The 20,065-nt window shown below is 43.0% G+C and overlaps 1 protein-coding gene across 1 annotated transcript in view; it reads right to left on the bottom strand.

Annotated features, from left to right (window-relative positions):
- Positions 1–20,065, bottom strand: part of LOC139275552 (target of Nesh-SH3-like) — a 198,151-nt gene that overhangs the window by 125,163 nt on the left and 52,923 nt on the right. Inside the window, exon 3 of the mRNA XM_070892720.1 lies at positions 5,432–5,552. Coding sequence (XP_070748821.1) covers positions 5,432–5,552 — 121 coding nt within the window. The remainder of the gene's footprint in view (positions 1–5,431; positions 5,553–20,065) is intronic.

The following is a 20,065-nucleotide window of genomic DNA, read 5'->3' as shown; positions in this document are numbered from 1 at the left end:
GCGCAGTCTGAATACTACCAACACACCTCTATATACAGCTGTGCAGAGCAATAGAAAGGACCCAAGGTAATTCACTCCTCCATGGGATACCACAGACCGAGTTTATTAGCCTTGATGGAGTCGCCACCAACTTGAAAGGTGCTTTTCCAAATATTAACCTTCAGTGTGCGTGGGTCTGTTACATTATGCATAGCTTTCGCCTGCGTTAAGTCCACCACCAATGCATGAATACTGTTCCCAGGAAACAGAGATTAGTGAAGGAGACATTGCCAAAGTGGAGCAGAGTCTAAATGAGTCAGAGGTCTATCCTAGCCAAAACTCAAGCCAAGACAAATTAGAAATATGAGATTTGATATAAACTATGAAATAGAAACTTGATAATAACTACATTGAGACCTGTAACCACTTCCATTAACGGGAAACATTAGTAAATATGTTAACGGTTAAATGTATTTCCATTGAGTACCTCATTCAGAGGCCATTTTTTCTCAAAAATAGGTATTGTGCAATATTCTCTAACTTTCACTTTGTATTACTTTATCGTATTTACTAAATCATATACAGTACAGTATTGTATTTCCATGATATATTGCTAACATTTTTTGAGGGAAAGTCTGTAATTGCCAAAACTTGTCTGTCGGGTTGCCTTTTTTTTCTCTATGATCGTGAGCCAAGCCAGATAGTGAGTTGGCCTGAACACGATTTCATTTTCCCTGGTTCAATTATTACAAAAAGGGAAGGGAGGGAGAGAACAGAGAGACAAATAGGAGTTCTACAATGATAAATTCAGATTTAAATCACATTGTCTACATCATGTAATTTAATCGATTTTGATAGCCACACATTCCTTTGCCAATTATGTTAGTTCTAGTGTAAGTGAATTTTAATGAAGCTGGTTTAAACACCTTCTATCCAGTAGTGTAGTCTGGCACATGCAACAGACTTTATAATTCACTATCATTCAACACATGTTCTGTCTGGCTCATGCAAAGGTGCAGAGCAGAATAGATTTGATTTGGATCAACACACTGAAACATATTTGCGGGGTAAGGGATGGAAAGATATTCATAATTTGTGCAAGTACATCAGTTTAAATTGGGGTTGAACCTCCGTCCAAAAACAATTTGAATGGAAAATAGTTTTCATACAACCAACACTGTTGTTTATCTCACATCTGAATCTGACTGCTTGCATCACTTGTTTGATTTAAAGTTTATCCCTCACAGCCAACTTTAAATCAGCATGAAGAGATAGAGGTAAAGGCGAGGATAATTTGACTCAGATCAGAGCAAATAACACTGTACTGGTGATGCCGTATTTCAGATAAAACATTAAACCGAGGCCCAGTCTGCCCGCTCAGGTAGGCATGAAAGATCCCATGGGACTATTCTAAGAAGAACAGAGGAGTTCTCCCCAGTGTCCTGGACAATATTTATCCCTCAACAACATTACTAAAACAGTTTCTCTGGTTAAGATCTAATTTCTCTTTGTGGACGCTTGTTGTGCACAAACTGGCTGCCATGTTTCCTACATTATAAGTGACTGCACTTGATTGGTTATAAAGCACTTTGGGATGTTCTGAGGTTGTGAAAAGCGCTATATAAATGCAAGTTGTTCTTTCTTTAGCCTGTCTGGCAATTTTAAAGCAAATCAACTGTACATTTACAGTAAAATGATATTTTATAGTTGCTAGTGTAAATATAGAGATTGAAAGCCTGTTTATATCTCTGAATAATTGCACTGGAGCTTGACCTGCACATATAAAAAAAAAACATGTTGAACTAGTATTTGTATTACATAGATTATCTTTTCAGTCTAGATCCATATTAATATGTTGGATCTCATTTTCACGGAAGTGAGAGATCAAAAGCTACAATTAATCAAGGAACTCTGATGATATTGTGAACCACAAAACTAAAGCTTAAATAGTTTTCGAATATCAGAAGCATCCAGAGATTGAATTAGTCCTTAATTATTCTCACTGCCTGTTATTTTATATAACACAGTAAAATGTGTTGCACAGTCGGAGGTGCCATCTTTCAGATGAGACGTTAAGCCAAGGCCCCATCTGCCCCCTCAGGTGAATGTGGAAGATTTTTAGAAATAGGTAAAATTATTGGGTTGTAGCATTGTAGAAAGGTACGTGCCATTTGTAAATAAAACGGTTTCCTTACTAATGATAACGAGTTATGGCAGTTCACCTCCAGGCTGAGAAGACCCAGAACAGCACTCATGACTTATGATGGCCTCTCCAACCTGTGACAGAATGTTTGGGAATTGTCATCAAGGAGGAGACATTCCATTTCTCCGACAGGTATATGAATCCTGGTAGCACTTCAGAGACAGCTAACGCTTATTCTGCAACACAGCATGCCACTTACAATTAACTATTACTTGACCTGTGCATTCTCATTTGATTTTTCAAATAATATAAAATAATCCTGTGTGTATTATGCAAAGACTATTCGAGATAGGCAGATACAGAAATCATTTTTGCTGTGAATTCTGTTTGCTATGACGAGATTTCACTTTACCTTTATCACTAGTGCTAGTTACTTGCGTAATACTAACAGTTTATTGCATGGAAGAAATTAAATGTTCGTTTTCAATTACAAGCAGCTGAACCTTGAATTGTGCATTCTTGACAATGATTTGAAGAGTGAGTGGAAGAGTAATTCAAAGACTCTATGGGGCAGTGCTGCTTAATCTGTTCTCCACTGGCCACATGTGGATATTTGGGAATCCAGATGTGGCTAATTGCATTAGTAAATCAAAAATGGATAACAGACACTGTCATTGGGCACATGATCTCAATACTCCTATCCACACTGCATGTGTATAATAGCCTTCCTGCGAGTTTGTTGGTAAAATGGTTAAGACAAAAATCAGAGTGTGTGATTGGTTTTTGATCATTGTGAGTGCTTTACTTGCTTGACTGTTGAACGGTGCTAGATGTTTCATAAGTAAATATACATGCTTGAAGTATCTATATTGATATTGTCTGCCAGACCTCTAATGAGTGTATGTAAAGCATTTTCTACAAAGTTTATTACACGTGGCTAAAACAGTGTCACACTTGTGGCTCATCAGCGATTTCTCTTGGGCAACACTGCTGTAGGGTAAATTCATTATTCCTGCATTCCCAGCAGGGAGCCATGCTGTGGGAGAATGCAGCTTGAAGGCAGGGCCACAGAATTGTAGCAGCAGTTCTCTGACCCGTGCTCCCTTCGAGCACGGCTCCCTGCTAGGAGTTACAGGGTTGATGCATTTATCAAAAAAAGGAAACACTGCAGCTGCTTAATAGCTAAAACAAAGATATATAACGCTGGAAATACTCAGCAAGTCAGACGGATTCTGTAATGAAACGAAAAGCGTTAACATTTCAGGCACGCCCCTTCTTCAGAACTAGAAAGTATTACAGACATTCAGTCCTAATGAAGGCATATATCAGAAATTTTAACAGGTTTCCTTTATTCACAGATGCTGCCTAACCTGAAATGATGAATTTATTCCTAGATTTAAACAACTTCAAACTTAGGCTTCTTCATTATGTACAACAGCACAATTGGGCCATTAGACTGATTCCCACAGACAATCTGGGAAGAATGCTTTTTAAAAATAAGATATTTACAATATCCTGACAGTATACAGAGAAAAATTAAACATTTTATGAACTGAACAAGTGTTTCCATGAATCTACAAGAAACACTACATAAATACAAGATTAATACATAGATAAATGGATAAATGTATGATTATAACAGGAATGTTATTACATTCAGTTGCAAGAAAGTGAATTAGCACACAGAATGATATGTCTTTTAGCTGTGTTTGTTGTTACAGGACACGATGGTGGATAGACCTGGGTACTCATGCCACAGCACTGCTAGTGCTGGGAGGGCTAAACAGCAACTTTTCGTGTTACATATTAAAAGTAACAGAAGCAAGAGGTACCATTACAATTTGGGCATTATTGTTACTTCCATGTGTTACCAATATCACAAAAATATTACTAAATTATGACAACAGGACAAGGTGTGACAAATGGGGAGTCACAAGAATTTTATATATACATACAGGTAAAATGGCTCAAAAATAAAGTTTAAATTTAGCAGAATTTGTGACTTGAAGTTAATGTATATATGGGAACAAATCCATGGGGACTGAGTGCAGAGTGCATATCTGAATTCCGCTTAGACTGAATGGAATAGAATGAAAATGTAATCTCTGTTTGCAGTACTGGCCATGAAGAAGCCCAATTTTGGCAGTCTGAAGGTAATGGCATGTGTCCATAACACAATATCATGCATGACTCTGCACTAGTTGGCACTAAATTGCCAATTTCAAAGACTCTACAGCAACTGAAACATTTAAGTTGATGTAAGATCTTGAGTACATCTTTGCATCAACTCATGTTATACCTAACCTTGGAGCGTTGATGTTGACACTGAATGTCAGAAGTGGAAAAAGGAGCTCTTTCCCCAGAATTGTTATCCTTCACCTCAATAAGCAGGTAAAGTCCCATCTCCTCCACAACACCAGCTCTCAAATGATCAGGCCCTGATAATTGATTAAATTGACCTAGATTTTAATAATTTGGCTTCAGTTTTATAACGGTCTAATATTCAAATTGATCACACTGGTTTAATCTGCTTACATGCTGAATCCAATATACCAAGGATTTCACAATCCAAGCATTCTGAATCCCTTCACATAAATGTGAGGCATGTAAATGATAATTTTAATAAAAATTATGCTCCTGAACAATTTGAAAGATGCAAAATAGAAGTAAATTCTATTATCACAGTCTCATCTCAAATGGTCCTGTGCTGAGTTGCAGTTAAAAGTATTGACTTTAATTTTGGAAAAGCACAATTGTGCAACATATTTAAAAATACATTTAAGGTAATATTTAAATTATATTTTTCAATAACAGAACGGCAAGATAATGTTTTCGGTTATTATTTGAAATATATACGATATAGCTTTCCCAATGGTTCAGCAAGTGAGTAGTTCAGCTATACAGATTGGCAAAGTCCCAGGTTTAGTTCAGTCTGTGCTCAGTGCCTTGATCTCAACTGCAGCAGCTGTAAGGGAGCCAAAACTGGCCTCAGTGGCCCTGGCTTAGAGGTGAGAATTTGACTGGGGTTCACTGTTCTGATTCCACTGACCTCCATGATGGAAGTGTTTGTGCATGTAGGGAAGTCCAGTGAGGACAGGAAGGTGCCTCCAGCAATCAAATAACCTGCCAACACTCAGTATCAAGATTCACAAATGAATAATGGAACTCTACCCCACCAGACAGCAGGGGGGCAGGAGAGAAAACTGAGGGGGTGAAAAAGACTAAAAACATTGAATATTTGCATTAATTTTTTTAAAGACTTTTTTTAGCAATTCAAGTTTGCATCACTGGAATGGTCACATTGCTTACCTCTTGGCAAAATCCTTGCATTATCCACCAAGGTTAGAACAATCCCACCGAAAATAACGAAAATAAATTTGACAGACATTTTGCGAAGGAGCTGGCTTAAGTGAAGCTTTCTTTTAGAGATCTGGATCAGTAATGAGCCTGAAACTTAAAGTAAGGCACCATCAGCTCTAGTGGGAGGAGACCCCGCGTCGTCAGCCGTCACACACATAAAACTGTAGAAAAAAAATTGGCAACCTTTCGGAAAGTGGTAAAAGTTCTTGTTTCCAGCCCCGCTGCTGCAATAGGTTCTGATAACTCCCGCTAATTGAGAGAAAATAATGAATTTTGAATCGAAAGATGTTTATTTCTGAAATCGATGCAAAACGTGCGCCTGTGTCAAAATAACACTCCCCCTTGGAATTACATTTCGCAAACAGCGCTCGCAAAGCCTGCAAACCAAAGCTTTAAGTTCACTTACATTTTAATGACGTTTGATCTTTATTGTGCGAAACATAAAACTATTTTTGAACCCCTCAATGGAGATTTGCCATATATGTAGATAAATGCTGGAAATACTCTAATGGCACTTTGAAAGGGAGTGGGAAATAAATATATACATAAATATAAATATGCAATACCTTTATTGTTTATAATTCAGCTGAAGCCTTAATGGTTAACTGTTTCGTTGCCGCTGTCAGCCAGTAAGACATTTTTTACTCATCTGTGTTGCATCGCAATCTTTTGAGTAATTGGGTTGTTAAAATGTACTTAAATCAAAAATGTTTGAAAAAATACACTTGGTTGTAAATTAAAATCAGATAATGATGCGAACGTGACACTTCCCAAGACATCGTTGATTCTGCTTCTACCTGACCCGAGTCTGGTACATTAACGCCAAGAAATTGCAGTTTATGAGCGACGCCTCTTTGCCCACTATTGTAATTGGGGGCGTTAACCCACTTAACATGAAAGTCTTGACTCCTGTGCTAAAAAAATGTCACACAAAGACACTAAGCATTCCTTTGGTAATATCGCTAACAGTACAAAGGACTATTTTAAGTACAACTGTTTCTGCCTTTCTTATTATATATTGCGTTTGCTGAATACTGTTGTGCCTGTATAAAGCAGAACATTCATTCTAGCATTTGCGGCATCACTCAAGTATTATTGTACCCCCCAGATTGTCAATAAATAACGTTCTCACTGTACACTATTCATGAATGCAATACACACATGAATATAGAATAAGCATGTTATGTACATTAGTGTAAGGCAAGAATTTGATGTAATGACGACAAAACTGTCTACGTTCGCCGTCATTACTGGGTACAAATGACAGCAACTTCTGGGTGTCCGCACTTGCACAGTTCAGCATGCAGGAATCCGGAAGTTGCTGTCAGTGATACCCTGCTCCTCCATAGGGTGCGCTGTTGCAGTCTTCGCAGATGCAATCAATACAGAATCACTGATTTGACGTGAACTTCGACTTTTTACACACTATTCTCACTGTGAAAATCATTAAAAATATTACGCCTTGTTGAATGAGGTGTAACTGAATTTTTAACGGCATGCTAAATCATAATTACTGCTGAGCAATCTCTCTGGCACTGAAAAACTAATGTTACAAATGTGGAGTGCCATTCCCTCAGAATAACATTTTAAAATCCCATGAGTTTTAAAATAATAATTTTTATTTGATTTTTTAAGATTTGTTTATTATATTTCAGCTTCTACCTTAATCCCATGTGTATGTCCCAATCTTTATTCCATAAAATGAATAAAAAGTGAGTGATAATCAGTGCATTTTATTTCCTGGTTTGCTATCTGTGAGAATTCTTCAATCTGATTGGATGATCAGCCTGCTTGATAACATCACTGTTTCTGGATGCCACAGATCCCCGATAGATGGTGACAGACTGAAACTGACATCAGAATAGGGAAAATTGGTGCCACAGATCCCGCTGAATCGTTGTGGACAGCTTTCTTCGAGGGCAGCGGCAAGCGCTGTCACTTCACTTCTGACCGCAAAATCTGGGCCTCTATTTTGGTGCAATATATCTCCAAAGATCAAAAGTTATACAACACAATTTTGAGGAAGAACCTGGTAGCACTCTCGCCTCTGGTTCTGGGTTCAAGTTCCACATCAGGACCGAGTGCATAAACTAGGTTGACTTTCCAGTGCTTTGTTGTCAGAGATGGCATGCTCTGAATGAAATATTAAATCAAGGTTTTTTTTTCTAGTATCCTGGCCAGCATTCCTCCTATCACAAAAATATCAGGTCATTCATCTCATTGCAATTTGTGTGGAGTCACTGGAAGGCTGCCCCATTTGCCTTCATATCAGCCTTCCATAGGAATTCACATGCTGACTTGCTTTGAGAGGTTTCAATACTTCATGTATGCAAATATTTCCCCTGTTCTTCAAATTCTTTTAAGATCAAAAGTGATTCAAAATCCAGCCAAACCTCTCATCCATGGATTTGCCACCTCTAGACGTGACTATTCCAGTGCTTTTCTGGATGGCCTCTCATCCTCCATCCTGCTGCCCATATCCTATGGTGCTCCATCTCACTCAACCATCACCCCTGTGCTCGCAGTCATGTTCAAATTTTTTCAAAGCCTCACCACTCCCTACCTCTGTAACCTGACTTTAGCCCTACCTTCCGAGAACTCTGCACTTCTACTTCTGCATTGCTCGCTCTTGTCACCCCACCATTGGCAGCTGGGCTTCCTCCCTATAAACTTTAAGCTCTAGAATTTCCTCTGTCTCCGTAAACCTTTCCGCCTCTCCATCTCTCCATCCTTCTTTAAGAACCTCTGTAAAACCTCCCTCTTTGACCAATCTTTTAGCCACTCTTCCTAATACCTTCATCTATGGCTTGGTCTCAATTTTTGTCTGATTACGCTTCTGTGAAGCACCTTGAGACGTTTTACTACGCTAAAGGCACATTATAAATGCAAGGCATTGTTGATAGAGAAATATGCTCCAGCATCCCAAGCAAAGCAGTCAGCCAGTGCAGTTTGACTCCATTATGGGCATTTATGTCACAAGGTATAGTCAGTTCTCTATTATATCAAGCGTATTCATCCATTGAATAAAGACATTAAAGAAAAACTCATTTCACACAGGCGCCTTTTATAGAAACATAGAAAGTAGGTGCAGGAGTAGGCCATTCGGCCCTTCGAGCCTGCACCACCATTCAATATGATCATGGCTGATCATGCAACTTCAATACCCCATTGCTGCTTTCTCTCCATACCCCTTGATCCCTTTAGCCGCAAGGGCCACATTTAACTCCATTTTGAATATATCTAATGAACTGGCCTCAACAATTTCTGTGGTAGAGAATTCCACAGGTTTACAATTCTCTGAGTGAAGAAGTTTTTCCTCATCTCAGTCCTAAATGGCTTACCCCTTATCCTTAGACTGTGACCCCTGGTTCTGGACTTCCCCAACATCGGGAACATTCTTCCTGCATCTAACCTGTCCAATCCCGTCAGAATTTTATTTGTTTCTATGAGATCCCCTCTCATTCTTCTAAATTCCAGTGAAGGTAAGCCTAGTCGATCCAGTCTTTCTTCAGATGTCAGTCCTGCCATCCCGGGAATCAGTCTGGTTAATCTTCGCTGCACTCCCTCAATAGCAAGCACGTCCTTCCTCAGAATAGAAGACCAAAACTGTACACAATACTCAAGGTGTGGTCTCACCAATGCCCTGTACAACTGCAGTAAGACTTCTCTGCTCCTATACTCAAATCCCCTCGCTATGAAGGCCAGCATGCCATTTGCCTTCTTTACTGCCTGCTGTACCTGCATACCTACCTTTAATGACTGATGTACCATGATTCCCAGGTCTCGTTGCACCTCCCCTTTTACTAATCTGTGACCATTCAGATAATAATCTGCCTTCCTGTTTTTGCAACCAAAGTGGATAACCTCACACTTATCCACTTATACTGCATCTGCCATGCATTTGCCCATTCACCTAACCTGTACAAGTCCTCCTGCAGCCTCCTAGCATCATCCTCACAGCTCGCACTGCCACCCAGCTTAGTGTCATCTGCAAACTTGGAGATATTACACTCAATTGCTTCGTCTAAATCATTAATGTATATTGTAAATAGCTGGGGTCCCAGCACTGAACCCCGCTAGTCACTGTCTGCCATTCTAAAAAGGACCCGTTTATTCCCACTCTCTGCTTCCTATCTGCCAACCTGTTCTCTATCCACATCAATACATTACCCCAATACCATGTGCCTTAATTTTGCACACTGCTCTCTTGTGTGGGACATTGTCAAAAGCTTTTTGAAAGTCCAAATACACTACAACCACTGGTTCTCCCTTTTCCACACTACTAGTTACATCCTCAAAAAATTCTAGAAGATTTGTCAAGCATGATTTCCTTTTCATAAATCCATGCTGACTTGGATCGATCCTGTCACTGTTTTCCAAATGCGCTGGTATTACATCTTTAATAATTGATTCCAACATTTTCCCCACTACTGATGTCAGGGTAACCGGTCTATAATTCCCTGTTTTCTCTCTCCCTCCTTTTTTAAAAAGTGGGGTTACATTAGCTACCCTCCAATCCATAGAAACTGAACCAGAGTCTATAGAATGTTGGAAAATGACTACCAATACATCCACTATTTCTAGGGCCACTTCCTTATGTACTCTGGGATGCAGATTATCAGGCCCTGGGGATTTATCTACCTTCAGTCCCTTCAATTTCCCTAACACCATTTCCTGACTATTAAGGATTACCCTCAGTTCGCCCTTCTTGCTAGATCCTCGGTCCCCTAGTATTTTCGTGAGGTTATTTGTGTCTTCCTTAGTGAAGACAGAACCAAAGTATTTGTTCAATTGGTCTGCCATTTCCTTGTTCCCCATTATGAATTCCCCTGATTCTGACTGCAAGGCACCTAGATTAGTCTTCACTCATCTTTTTCTCTTCACATATCTATCAAAGCTTTTGCAGTCAGTTTTAATGTTCCCTGCAAGCTTACTCTCATACTCTATTTTTCCCCTACTAATTAAATCTTAGTCATCCTCTGCTGAATTCTAAATTTCTCCCAGTCCTCGGGTTTGCTGCTTTTTGTAGTCAATTTATATGCCTCTTCCTTGGATTTAACACTATCCCTAATTTCCCTTGTTAGCCATGGTTGAGCCACCTTCCCTTTTTTATTCTTACGCCGCAAAGGGACATACAATTGTTGTAGTTTATCCATGTGATATTTAAATGTCTGCCATTACCTACCCACCGTCAACCCTTTAAGTATCATTCTCCAATCTATCCTAGCCAATTCACGTCTCATACCATCAAAGTTCCATTTCTTTAAGTTCAGGACCCTAGTCTCTGAATTGACTGTGTCCCTCTCCATCTTGATGAAGAATTCTACCATATTATGGTCACTCTTCCCCAAGGGGCCCCACATGACCAGATTGCTAATTAATCCTCTCTCGTTACACAAGACCTAGTCTAGGATGGCCTGCTCTCTAGTTGGTTCCTCGACATATTGGTCTAGAAAACCATCCCTTATACATTCCAGGAAATCCTCCTCCACAGTATTGCTACCATTTTGGTTAACCCAATCAATATGCAGATTAAAGTCATCCATGATAACTGCTGTATCCTTATTGCACGCATCCCTAATTTCCTCTTTGATGCCATCCCCAACCTCCCTTCTACTGTTTGTTGGTCTGTACACAACTCCCACTAATATTTTCTCTCTTTTGGTGTTTCGCAGCTCTACCCATATAGTTTCTGATACGTCCTTACTATACAGTATAAATGCACACGAGGCCCATGCTTGAGAGAAGGTCAGTCTGTGACCTGTCCTTTATTCCATAGCACTCAAGTGATGAAAGTGGGTGGAGCTTCCCCTTTTATACCTGAAGGTCCAGGTTAGGAGTGTCTCCCACAAGTTCACCACCTAGTGGTCATTGTTCTCATAGTGTACAACTTAAGTCAGATTATACATGGGTTACAATGCTGGTTGAATACATGACATCACCTCCCCCCCAATGTCTTATTGGGATCACAGGTTGAGTCTCTCTGGTGGTTTATGCTCTCTTGTAGAGCGCCTGAGTTGGGGCTCCGGTCGTTGGGCGCTGGCCTGAGTGTCTGCTGTTTGCAGTGCCTCAGGCCTATCCGGACTGCCCACAGTGACTGGGCTCTCCTCCCTTTGGTTCCAGTGTTCGGTCACCTGTGGTGGAGTGAACTCTATATCGTGTTCTTCCTCTGCTTCTTCTATGGGGTTGCTGAACCTCCTTTTTGTTTGACCCACGTGTTTGCGGCAGATTTGTCCATTGGTAAGTTTAACTACCAGAATCCTATTTCCCTCTTTGGCAATCACAGTGCCTGCGAGCCATTTGGGCCCTGCAGCGTAGATGGGGACAAAAGCAGGGTCATTTACATCAATACATCGTGCCCTCGCATTCCTGTCATGGTAGTCATATTGTGACTGGCGCCTGCTCTCGACAATTTCTTTCATGGTGGGGTGTATAAGGGATAATCGGGTTTTGAGCATCCTTTTCATTAGCAGGTGCGGGTGGAACCCCTGTGAGTGAGTGTGGTCGGAAAGCGTGATAAGCGGCTTTGTAGGGAACCCCCTTGGATTCTGAGCATCCCCTGTTTGATTATCTGCACTGCTCGTTCTGCCTGGCCGTTTGAGGCCGGCTTGAATGGTGCCATTCTGACATGTTAATTCCATTGCCTGCCATGAAGTCCTGGAATTCAGTGCTTGTGAAGCATGGGCCATTGTCGCTGACCAAGATGTCCGGTAGACCGTGGGCAGCGAACATTGCCCGTAGATTTTCTACTGTGGCAGAGGATGTGCTTGAATTTAAAATGTCACACTCGATCCATTTGGAGTAGGCGTCTACTACAACCAAAAACATTTTTCCCATGAAAGGACCTGCGTAGTCCACATGGATGCGTGACCAAGGCTTGGCGGGCCATGGCCAGTGGCTAAGGGGCTTCCTTGGGCGCATTGCCCAGCTGGGCACACGTGTTGCACCTGCGAACACAAAATTCCAGATCTGCGCCTATCCCTGGCCACCAAACATGTGACCTGGCAATTGCCTTCATCATGACAATGCCCGGGTGCTCATTGTGGAGTTCTCTGATGAAAACCTCTCTGCCTATCTGGGACATGACTATGCGGTTTCCCCACAGTAGGCTGAATCGAGAGTTCATCCGTGTGCCTGTGAAATGGTTTAAATTCCTGTATGTGGCTGCCCAGTCCCCATTCAGGACACATTTCTTGACGAGAGAGAGACAGTAGCGGGTATCTATTTGTCCAGACTTTAATCTGACGGGCTGTCACGGGTGAGCCTTCACTTCCGAAAGTTTTAACAGCCATGACCATTTCAGCAGCATGCTCGGTAGCCCACTCGGTGGTGGCTGGTGGGAGCTTCCTGAGTGCATCAGCGCAGTTTTCAGTGCCCGGTCTGTGCCGAATTGTATAGCCATAGGCGGCTAACGTGAGTGCCCACCTCTGTATGCGGGCTGATGCGTTTGCATTTATGGCCTTGTTGTCGGCCAAGAGGGACGTTAGGGGTTTGTGATCTGTCTCCAGCTCAAATTTCCTGCCAAACAGGTACTGGTGCATTTTCTTTACAGCATATACACATGCGAGCGTCTCCTTTTCTACCATCCCGTAGCCCCTTTCTGCCTGGGACAGACTTCTGGAGGCATAAGCTACCGGTTGTAACTGACCCTTGGCACTGACATGCTGCAACACACACCCGACACCATAGGACGACGCATCGCACGTTAACACAAGTTTCTTACATGGGTCATATAGCGTTAACAGATTGTTGGAGCATAACAAATTGCGTGCTCTATTAAAAGCCCTTTCCTGGCTGTCCTCCCAGACCCATTCATGACCTTTGCGTAGGAGCACGTGTAGCGGCTCTAGCAGCATGCTCAGTTTGGGAAGAAAGTTACCAAAATAGTTCAGGAGCCCCAGGAATGAACGCAGCTCTGTCGTGTTACGGGGTCTGGGTGCTCTCTGAATCGCTTCCGTCTTGGACGCAGCAGGGCTGATCCCGTCTGCTGCTACCCCCATTGCCAGGAATTCTACCTCTGGTGCTTGGAAGACACACTTCGCCTTTTTCAGTCGCAGCCCTACCCGGTCCAGTCTGCGTAGCACCTCCTCCAGGTTGTGGAGGTGTTCTTCAGTATCGTAACCCGTGATGTGGATGTCGTCCTGAAAAACCACCGTTCCTGGAATCGACTTGAGATGGCTTTCCATATTTCGTTGGAAGATCGCGGCAGCCGAGCGAATCCCGAACGGACATTGTTGTACTCAAACAACCCCTTGTGTGTCGTGATGGTGGTCAGCTTCTTCGACTCACTCGTCAGCTCCTGGGTCATGTAAGCTGAGGTCAGGTCCAATTTTGAAAAAAGTTTGCCACCGGATAGCGTCGCAAAGAGGTCCTCCGCTCTCGGTAGCGGGTACTGGTCTTGGAGTGACACCCGATTGATGGTGGCCATGTAATCGCCACATATCCTGACCGATCCATCCGCCTTGAGCACCGGCACAATCAGGCTCACCTTGAATTCGACTGGCGAGATGATGCCTTCCCTCAGCAGGCGGTCCAATTCGCCTTCTATCTTTTCCCGCATCACGTATGGCACCGCTCTGGCCTTGTGGTGTACTGGCCTGGCGTCCAGGTTTATGTGAATCACTACCTTGGTCTCCATGAAAGTGCCAATGCCGGGTTGAAATAATGAGTCAAATTTGTCCAGGATCTGTGAGCATGATACTCGCTCCACAGAGGAAATTGCATTGACATCGCCCCATTTCCAGTTCATGACAGCAAGCCAACTCCTTCCCAGTAGTGTGGGACCGTCCCCTGGGACAACTCAGAGTGGCAACCTGTTCTCCGAATCTTTGTGGGTCACGACTACCGTGGCACTGCCTAGCACCGGAATGATCTCCTTTGTGTATGTCTGTAGCTGTGAGTCAATCGGCGATAATTTTGGCCTCCTGGCCTTGGACGCCCACAACTTTTCGAACTGTTTGATATTCATCAGGGACTGGCTGGCCCCCATTAATACTGGGATGCCATTGAGGAGCACTTTCATCATTATCGATGGAGTCCTGGTGTATGAACTGTATACGTGCTCCAGATGAACTCGCTGAACTTCAGCTTCCAGCGATTTCCCCCAGCGTTCATTTCTGCAATTTCTGCAGGTATTTTGCTCATCTCTGCAAACTCCGGCTGAGTGTGTGCCCCCACGCCTCCAACATGAGCTGTTGTTGGAAACAAAAGGTCCCTTGCCAGTCAATCGTCCCTGACTGCCCCTGTGACTGTCCTTGAGTGCGCCATTAACAGGTGTTGATGGCCCCATTACTGGCCGCATTGTCCCTTGCAATGGCGTGAATCGCCGTTCAGCTTGCCATTGTCTATGTCGAACTCCCCCTCTGGGTTCGACTACATGTTGGGGCATGCCCGATTGCCCTTGTCTGCCTGGAGAATTGTGTGCTGCTTTAACAATGTTGAATCTCTGTCCCAACCATTCCTTAACACAATACCTCTCGTCTGTTCTGCTAGTGGCCATGCTCGCGTGGTTTAAATCCCAGTTTCTCGTCGCCATTGATACGTCCTTACTATACAGTATAAATGCACATGAGGCCCATGCTTGAGAGAAGGTCAGTCTGTGACCTGTCCTTTATTCCTTAGCACTCAAGTGATGAAAGTGGGTGGAGCTTCCCCTTTTATACCTGAAGGTCCAGGTTAGGATTGTCTCCCCCAAGTTCACCACCTAGTGGTCATTGTTCTCACAGTGTACAACTTAGGTCAGATTATACATGGGTTACAATGCTGGTTGAATACATGACAGTTTTCACATCATCCACGCTAATGTCCTTCCTTATTATTGTGTTAATCTTCTCTTTAACCAGTAACGCTACCCCACCTCCTTTTCCTTCCTGTCTGTCCTATCTGAATATTGAATACCCCACATCTGTTGCTGAAAATATCCATATTAGTTATAAAAGTTTCCTTACAGCAGAGGAAAATTTGATTCCTGTTTTGGCAAAATCTTTATTCTTTTATTTTTCCTTTGTGATGGCATATTTTATTAAATAGTCAAGGATCAGTTTGAAAAAGTTGTTGGGACTGACAAAGTGATTGGTGATTCATTGATGCATTAAAACAATCTTTAGCTCGGAATGTCTGCTTTGGTGTAAATCCCGGTGCATAGTTCACCAATCCCATTATTTTGCTCTTGATCCTGGTCAATTTTACACAATAGACTATCTAACATATTGTCAGCAGGCTTCCACAGAGATTCTCACCTCTGTAGGCGAGCTTCCTTGGACAGAATAGAAATGGCCGCAAAAGTCCTTGGACATTTGCCACAGTACTGTCTGGGGTTGGCCCAAAGTTTTTTTGAATCTTTTAAAAATATGAACTTAGCCTAGCAATTCATTGCATAGGTTACGGCAGTCCTTTAATTCTTAAATTCCTTCAGTGCCGCCATAGTAATTGTTATGTCTTAGATAAAGAGTCAGACTAGATACTGCAAGCTCAAAGTAAGTGTGACCATCGTCCTTTATTACAGATCTCAGAGTGCCTCTCCAGCCTGTGAGGCCTCCTTATATACAGGTGCGGGATCCCTTGGAACTCCAGGGGATAAGCCCTCTGGTGGTTAGACATGGTAATTACAGGTTTACATACATAATAACACTCCCCCCCCCCCTCAAAGTCAAAAGTGTAACTATTTACAATGTGAGTCCTTTCCCTGGTTGATCGTCTTGGTGCAAATGTTGGTGTTGGTGAGTCATTTGTTGGGCCTTCGCTGGGCTGCTGGGGGTGGTGAGCCTTGCTGGGCTGCTGCGGTGATGTGTTCTGCTTCGTGGTCTAATCTATCGGGCGGTAACAGGTGATTGCTCACTCTCGAATGCTTCCATTACCATAACTAAATCTGCAGGCTATGCCATTTCCACCCCGGTGGTGGGCAATGGTAGCCTGCTGAGAGCATCGGCACAGTTTTCTGTGTCTGGCCTGTGGTGGATGGCGTAGTTGTATGTGGACAACGTGAGCGCCCATCTCTGGATGCGGGCCGATGCATTCGTATTTATCCCCTTATTTTCAGAAAAGAGGGATATAAGCAGCTTATGGTTGGTTTCCAATTCAAATTTGAGCCCGAACAGATATCGATGCGTTTTCTTTACCCCATAAACACACGCTAACGCTTCTTTGTCGATCATACTGTAGTCCCTCTCGGCCTTCGACAGACTTTTGGAAGCATAAGCAACCGGTTGCAATTTCCCAAATTCATTGGCTTGTTGAAATATACACCCGACCCCGTACGACGACACATCACATGCTAGTACCAAACGTCTACATGGATCGTACAACACAAGGAATTTGTTTGAACATAACAGCTTCCTAGCTTTCTCAAAGGCATTTTCTTGGCTTTTACCCCATACCCATTCATCTCCCTTACGCAGTAAAGAGTGCAGGGGTTCTAACAATTTGCTAAGACCGGGTAAGAAGTTACCAAAGTAATTCAGGAGTCCTAGAAACGACCACAGCTCCATCACGTTCTGTGGTTTCGGTGTGTTCTTGATTGCCTCCGTCTTTGAATCACTGGGCCTGATGCCATCCTCCGTGATTCTTCTCCCCAGGAACTCCACTTCAGGTGTCAGGAAAACACACTTCTAGCATTTTAGCCTGAACCCCACACGATTAAGCCGACTAAGAACCTCCTACAGGTTCTGCAGGTGCTCGACGGTGTCCCGACCTGTAACCAAGATGTTGTCCTGGATGATCACAGTGCGCAGGACTGACTTCAGCAAGCTTTCCATGTTCCTCTGGAATATCGCCGCGGCCAATCGAATCCCAAATGAGCATCTATTGTAAACAAAAAGATCTTTGTGCATGTTGATGCAGGTGAGGCCTTTCGAAGATTCCTCCAGCTCCTGCATCATGTAGGCCGAGGTCGTCAAGCTTCGTGAACGTTTTCCCTCCGTTTGGCAGCATTAGCTTCTCCTTCCAACACATTGGTCAGGAAGTATTGGTCAACTCGCTCCACGAAGGTTTACCAATCATCGCCCTCCAAAAATTTCTCCAGGATGCCCACAGTTCTCTGCATTGTTACGTGGGGTTCGTTATCTGTATCTCGTCGCCAGTTGTTATGTCTTAGATAAAGAATCAAACTAGATACTGCAAGCTCAAAGTAAGTGTGACCGTAGTCCTTTATTACAGATCTCAGAGTGCCTCTCCAGCCTGTGAGGCCTCCTTATGTACAGATGCTCCCAAGGGATTGTGGAATCCCTTGGGACGCCAGGAGATCAGCCCTCTGGTGGTTAGATATGGTAATTACAGGTTTACTACATAATAACACTCCCCCCCCACTCAAAGTCAATAATGTAACTATTTACAATGTGAGTCCTTTCCCTGGTTGATCATTTCGGTGCAAATGCTGGTGTTGGTGAGTCATTTGTTGGGCCTTCGCTGGACTGCTGGGGGTGGTGAGCCTTGCTGGGCTGCTGCGGGTGATGTGTTCTGCTTTGTGGTCTAATCTGTCAGGCGGTAACGAGTGATTGCTCACTCTCGAATGCTTCCATTACCATAACTAAATCTGCAGGTTGTGCTATTTCCACCCCGGTGGTGAGGAACGGTAGCCTGCTGAGAGCATCGGCACAGTTTTCTGTGTCTGGCCTGTGGTGGATAGCGTAGTTGTATGTGGACAACGTGATCGCCCATCTCTTGATGCGGGTCCATGCATTCGTATTTATCCCCTTATTTTCAGAAAAGAGGGATATAAGTGGCTTATGGTTGGTTTCCAATTTAAATTTGAGCCCGAACAGATATCGATGTGTTTTCTTTACCCCGTAAACACACGATAATGCTTCTTTTTCGATCATACTGTAGGCCCTCTCGGCCTTAGGCAGAATTTTGGATTCATAAGAAACTGGTTGCAATTTCCTAAATTCATTAACTTGTTGAAATATACACCCGACCCCGTATGACGACGCATCACATGCTAGTACCAAACGTCTACATGGATCGTACAACACAAGGAATTTGTTTGAACATAACAGCTTCCTAGCTTTCTCAAAAGCATTTTCTTGGCTTTTACCCCATACCCATTCATCTCCTTTACGCAGTAAAGAGTGCAGAGGTTCTAACAATGTGCTAAGACCGGGTAAGAAGTTACCAAAATAGTTCAGGAGTTTTAGAAATGACCGCAGCTCCGTCACATTCTGTGGTCTCGGTGTGTTCTTGATTGCCTCCGTCTTTGAATCACTGGGCCTGATGCCATCCTCCGTGATTCTTCTCCCCAGGAACTCCACTTCAGGCGTCAGGAAAACACACTTCTAGCATTTTAGCCTGAGCACCACACAATTAAGCCGACTAAGAACCTCCTACAGGTTCTGCAGGTGCTCGACTGTGTCCCGACTTGTAACCAAGATGTTGTCCTGGAAGACCACAGTGCATGGGACCGACTTCAGCAAGCTTTCCATGTTCCTCTGGAATATCGCCACGGCCGATCGAATCCCAAATGGGCATCTGTTGTAAACAAAAAGACCTTTGTGCGTGTTGATGCAGATGAGGCTTTTCAAAGATTCCTCCAGCTCCTGCGTCATGTAGGCCAAGGTCGTCCAGCTTCGCGAATGTTTTCCCTCCGTTTGGCAGCGTTAGCTTCTCCTTCCAACACATTGGCCATGAATTATTGGTCAAGTCACTCATCGAAGGTTTCCTAATCATCGCCCTCCAAAAATTTCTCCAGGATGCCCACAGTTCTCTGCATTGTTACGTGGGGTTCGTTATCTGTATCTCGTCGCCAGTTGTTATGTCTTAGATAAAGAATCAAGCTAGATACTGCAAGCTCAAAGTAAGTGTGACCGTAGTCCTTTATTACAGATCTCAGAGTGCCTCTCCAGCCTGTGAGGCCTCCTTATATACAGATGCTCTCAAGGGATAGTGGGATCCCTTGGGACTCCAGGGGATAAGCCCTCTGGTGGTTAGACATGGTAATTATAGGTTTACAAACATAACAGTAACCTTGGATGCCAGGGCCATACTGGAGTTTCTAGTTCACAGCACCCCTATGGTATAAATGATGGTTAATGTGCTGTATGATGTATTCGCATCATTTGCCTCAGAATTGAATATGCCCTCCCATATTTGTAGAAAATCTCAGAAATAATGGATCATGTAGAGAGTCGGCTGAGGCTCCCTTACTGATTCCCTACCTCTGTCCACTGGACTTACACTGGATAGCCGGCTTAATTCCAGGAGAAAATCGCGCCCTCGTTTTTCAAGTTGTCTGATGTACTGCGCGGTTTGTATTTGGAAAACCTTTTAGCCAACGTTGGACATAAGTGGACTTTTGTTAGATTTTAGACCTGTATAATGTTTCCTCTCATCTGGTATGTGGATCATGGATTTTGTCAGATGCTTGGCGTGAGATCACTTTATTTGTGAGGAGATACGGTAATATCAAGTCACAGAAATGTATTTTTTTTGTGGTGAAGTATCCTTTGATTGTTACAAGATGTTATAGTAGCCTTTGAACTGCTCTCCATGACAGTATTTACTAAGATTAAATTGTTATTTATGTTATCGTGTTTATGGACTGATTTTAATTCAGCTGTGGCAGTGTTATTTGACTCCATGGGTGAGCAAAAC

This window comes from Pristiophorus japonicus, chromosome 11 (genome assembly GCF_044704955.1).
Source record: "Pristiophorus japonicus isolate sPriJap1 chromosome 11, sPriJap1.hap1, whole genome shotgun sequence".
Taxonomy (NCBI): domain Eukaryota; kingdom Metazoa; phylum Chordata; class Chondrichthyes; family Pristiophoridae; genus Pristiophorus; species Pristiophorus japonicus.
This window is presented reverse-complemented; position numbering and strand designations above follow the sequence as displayed.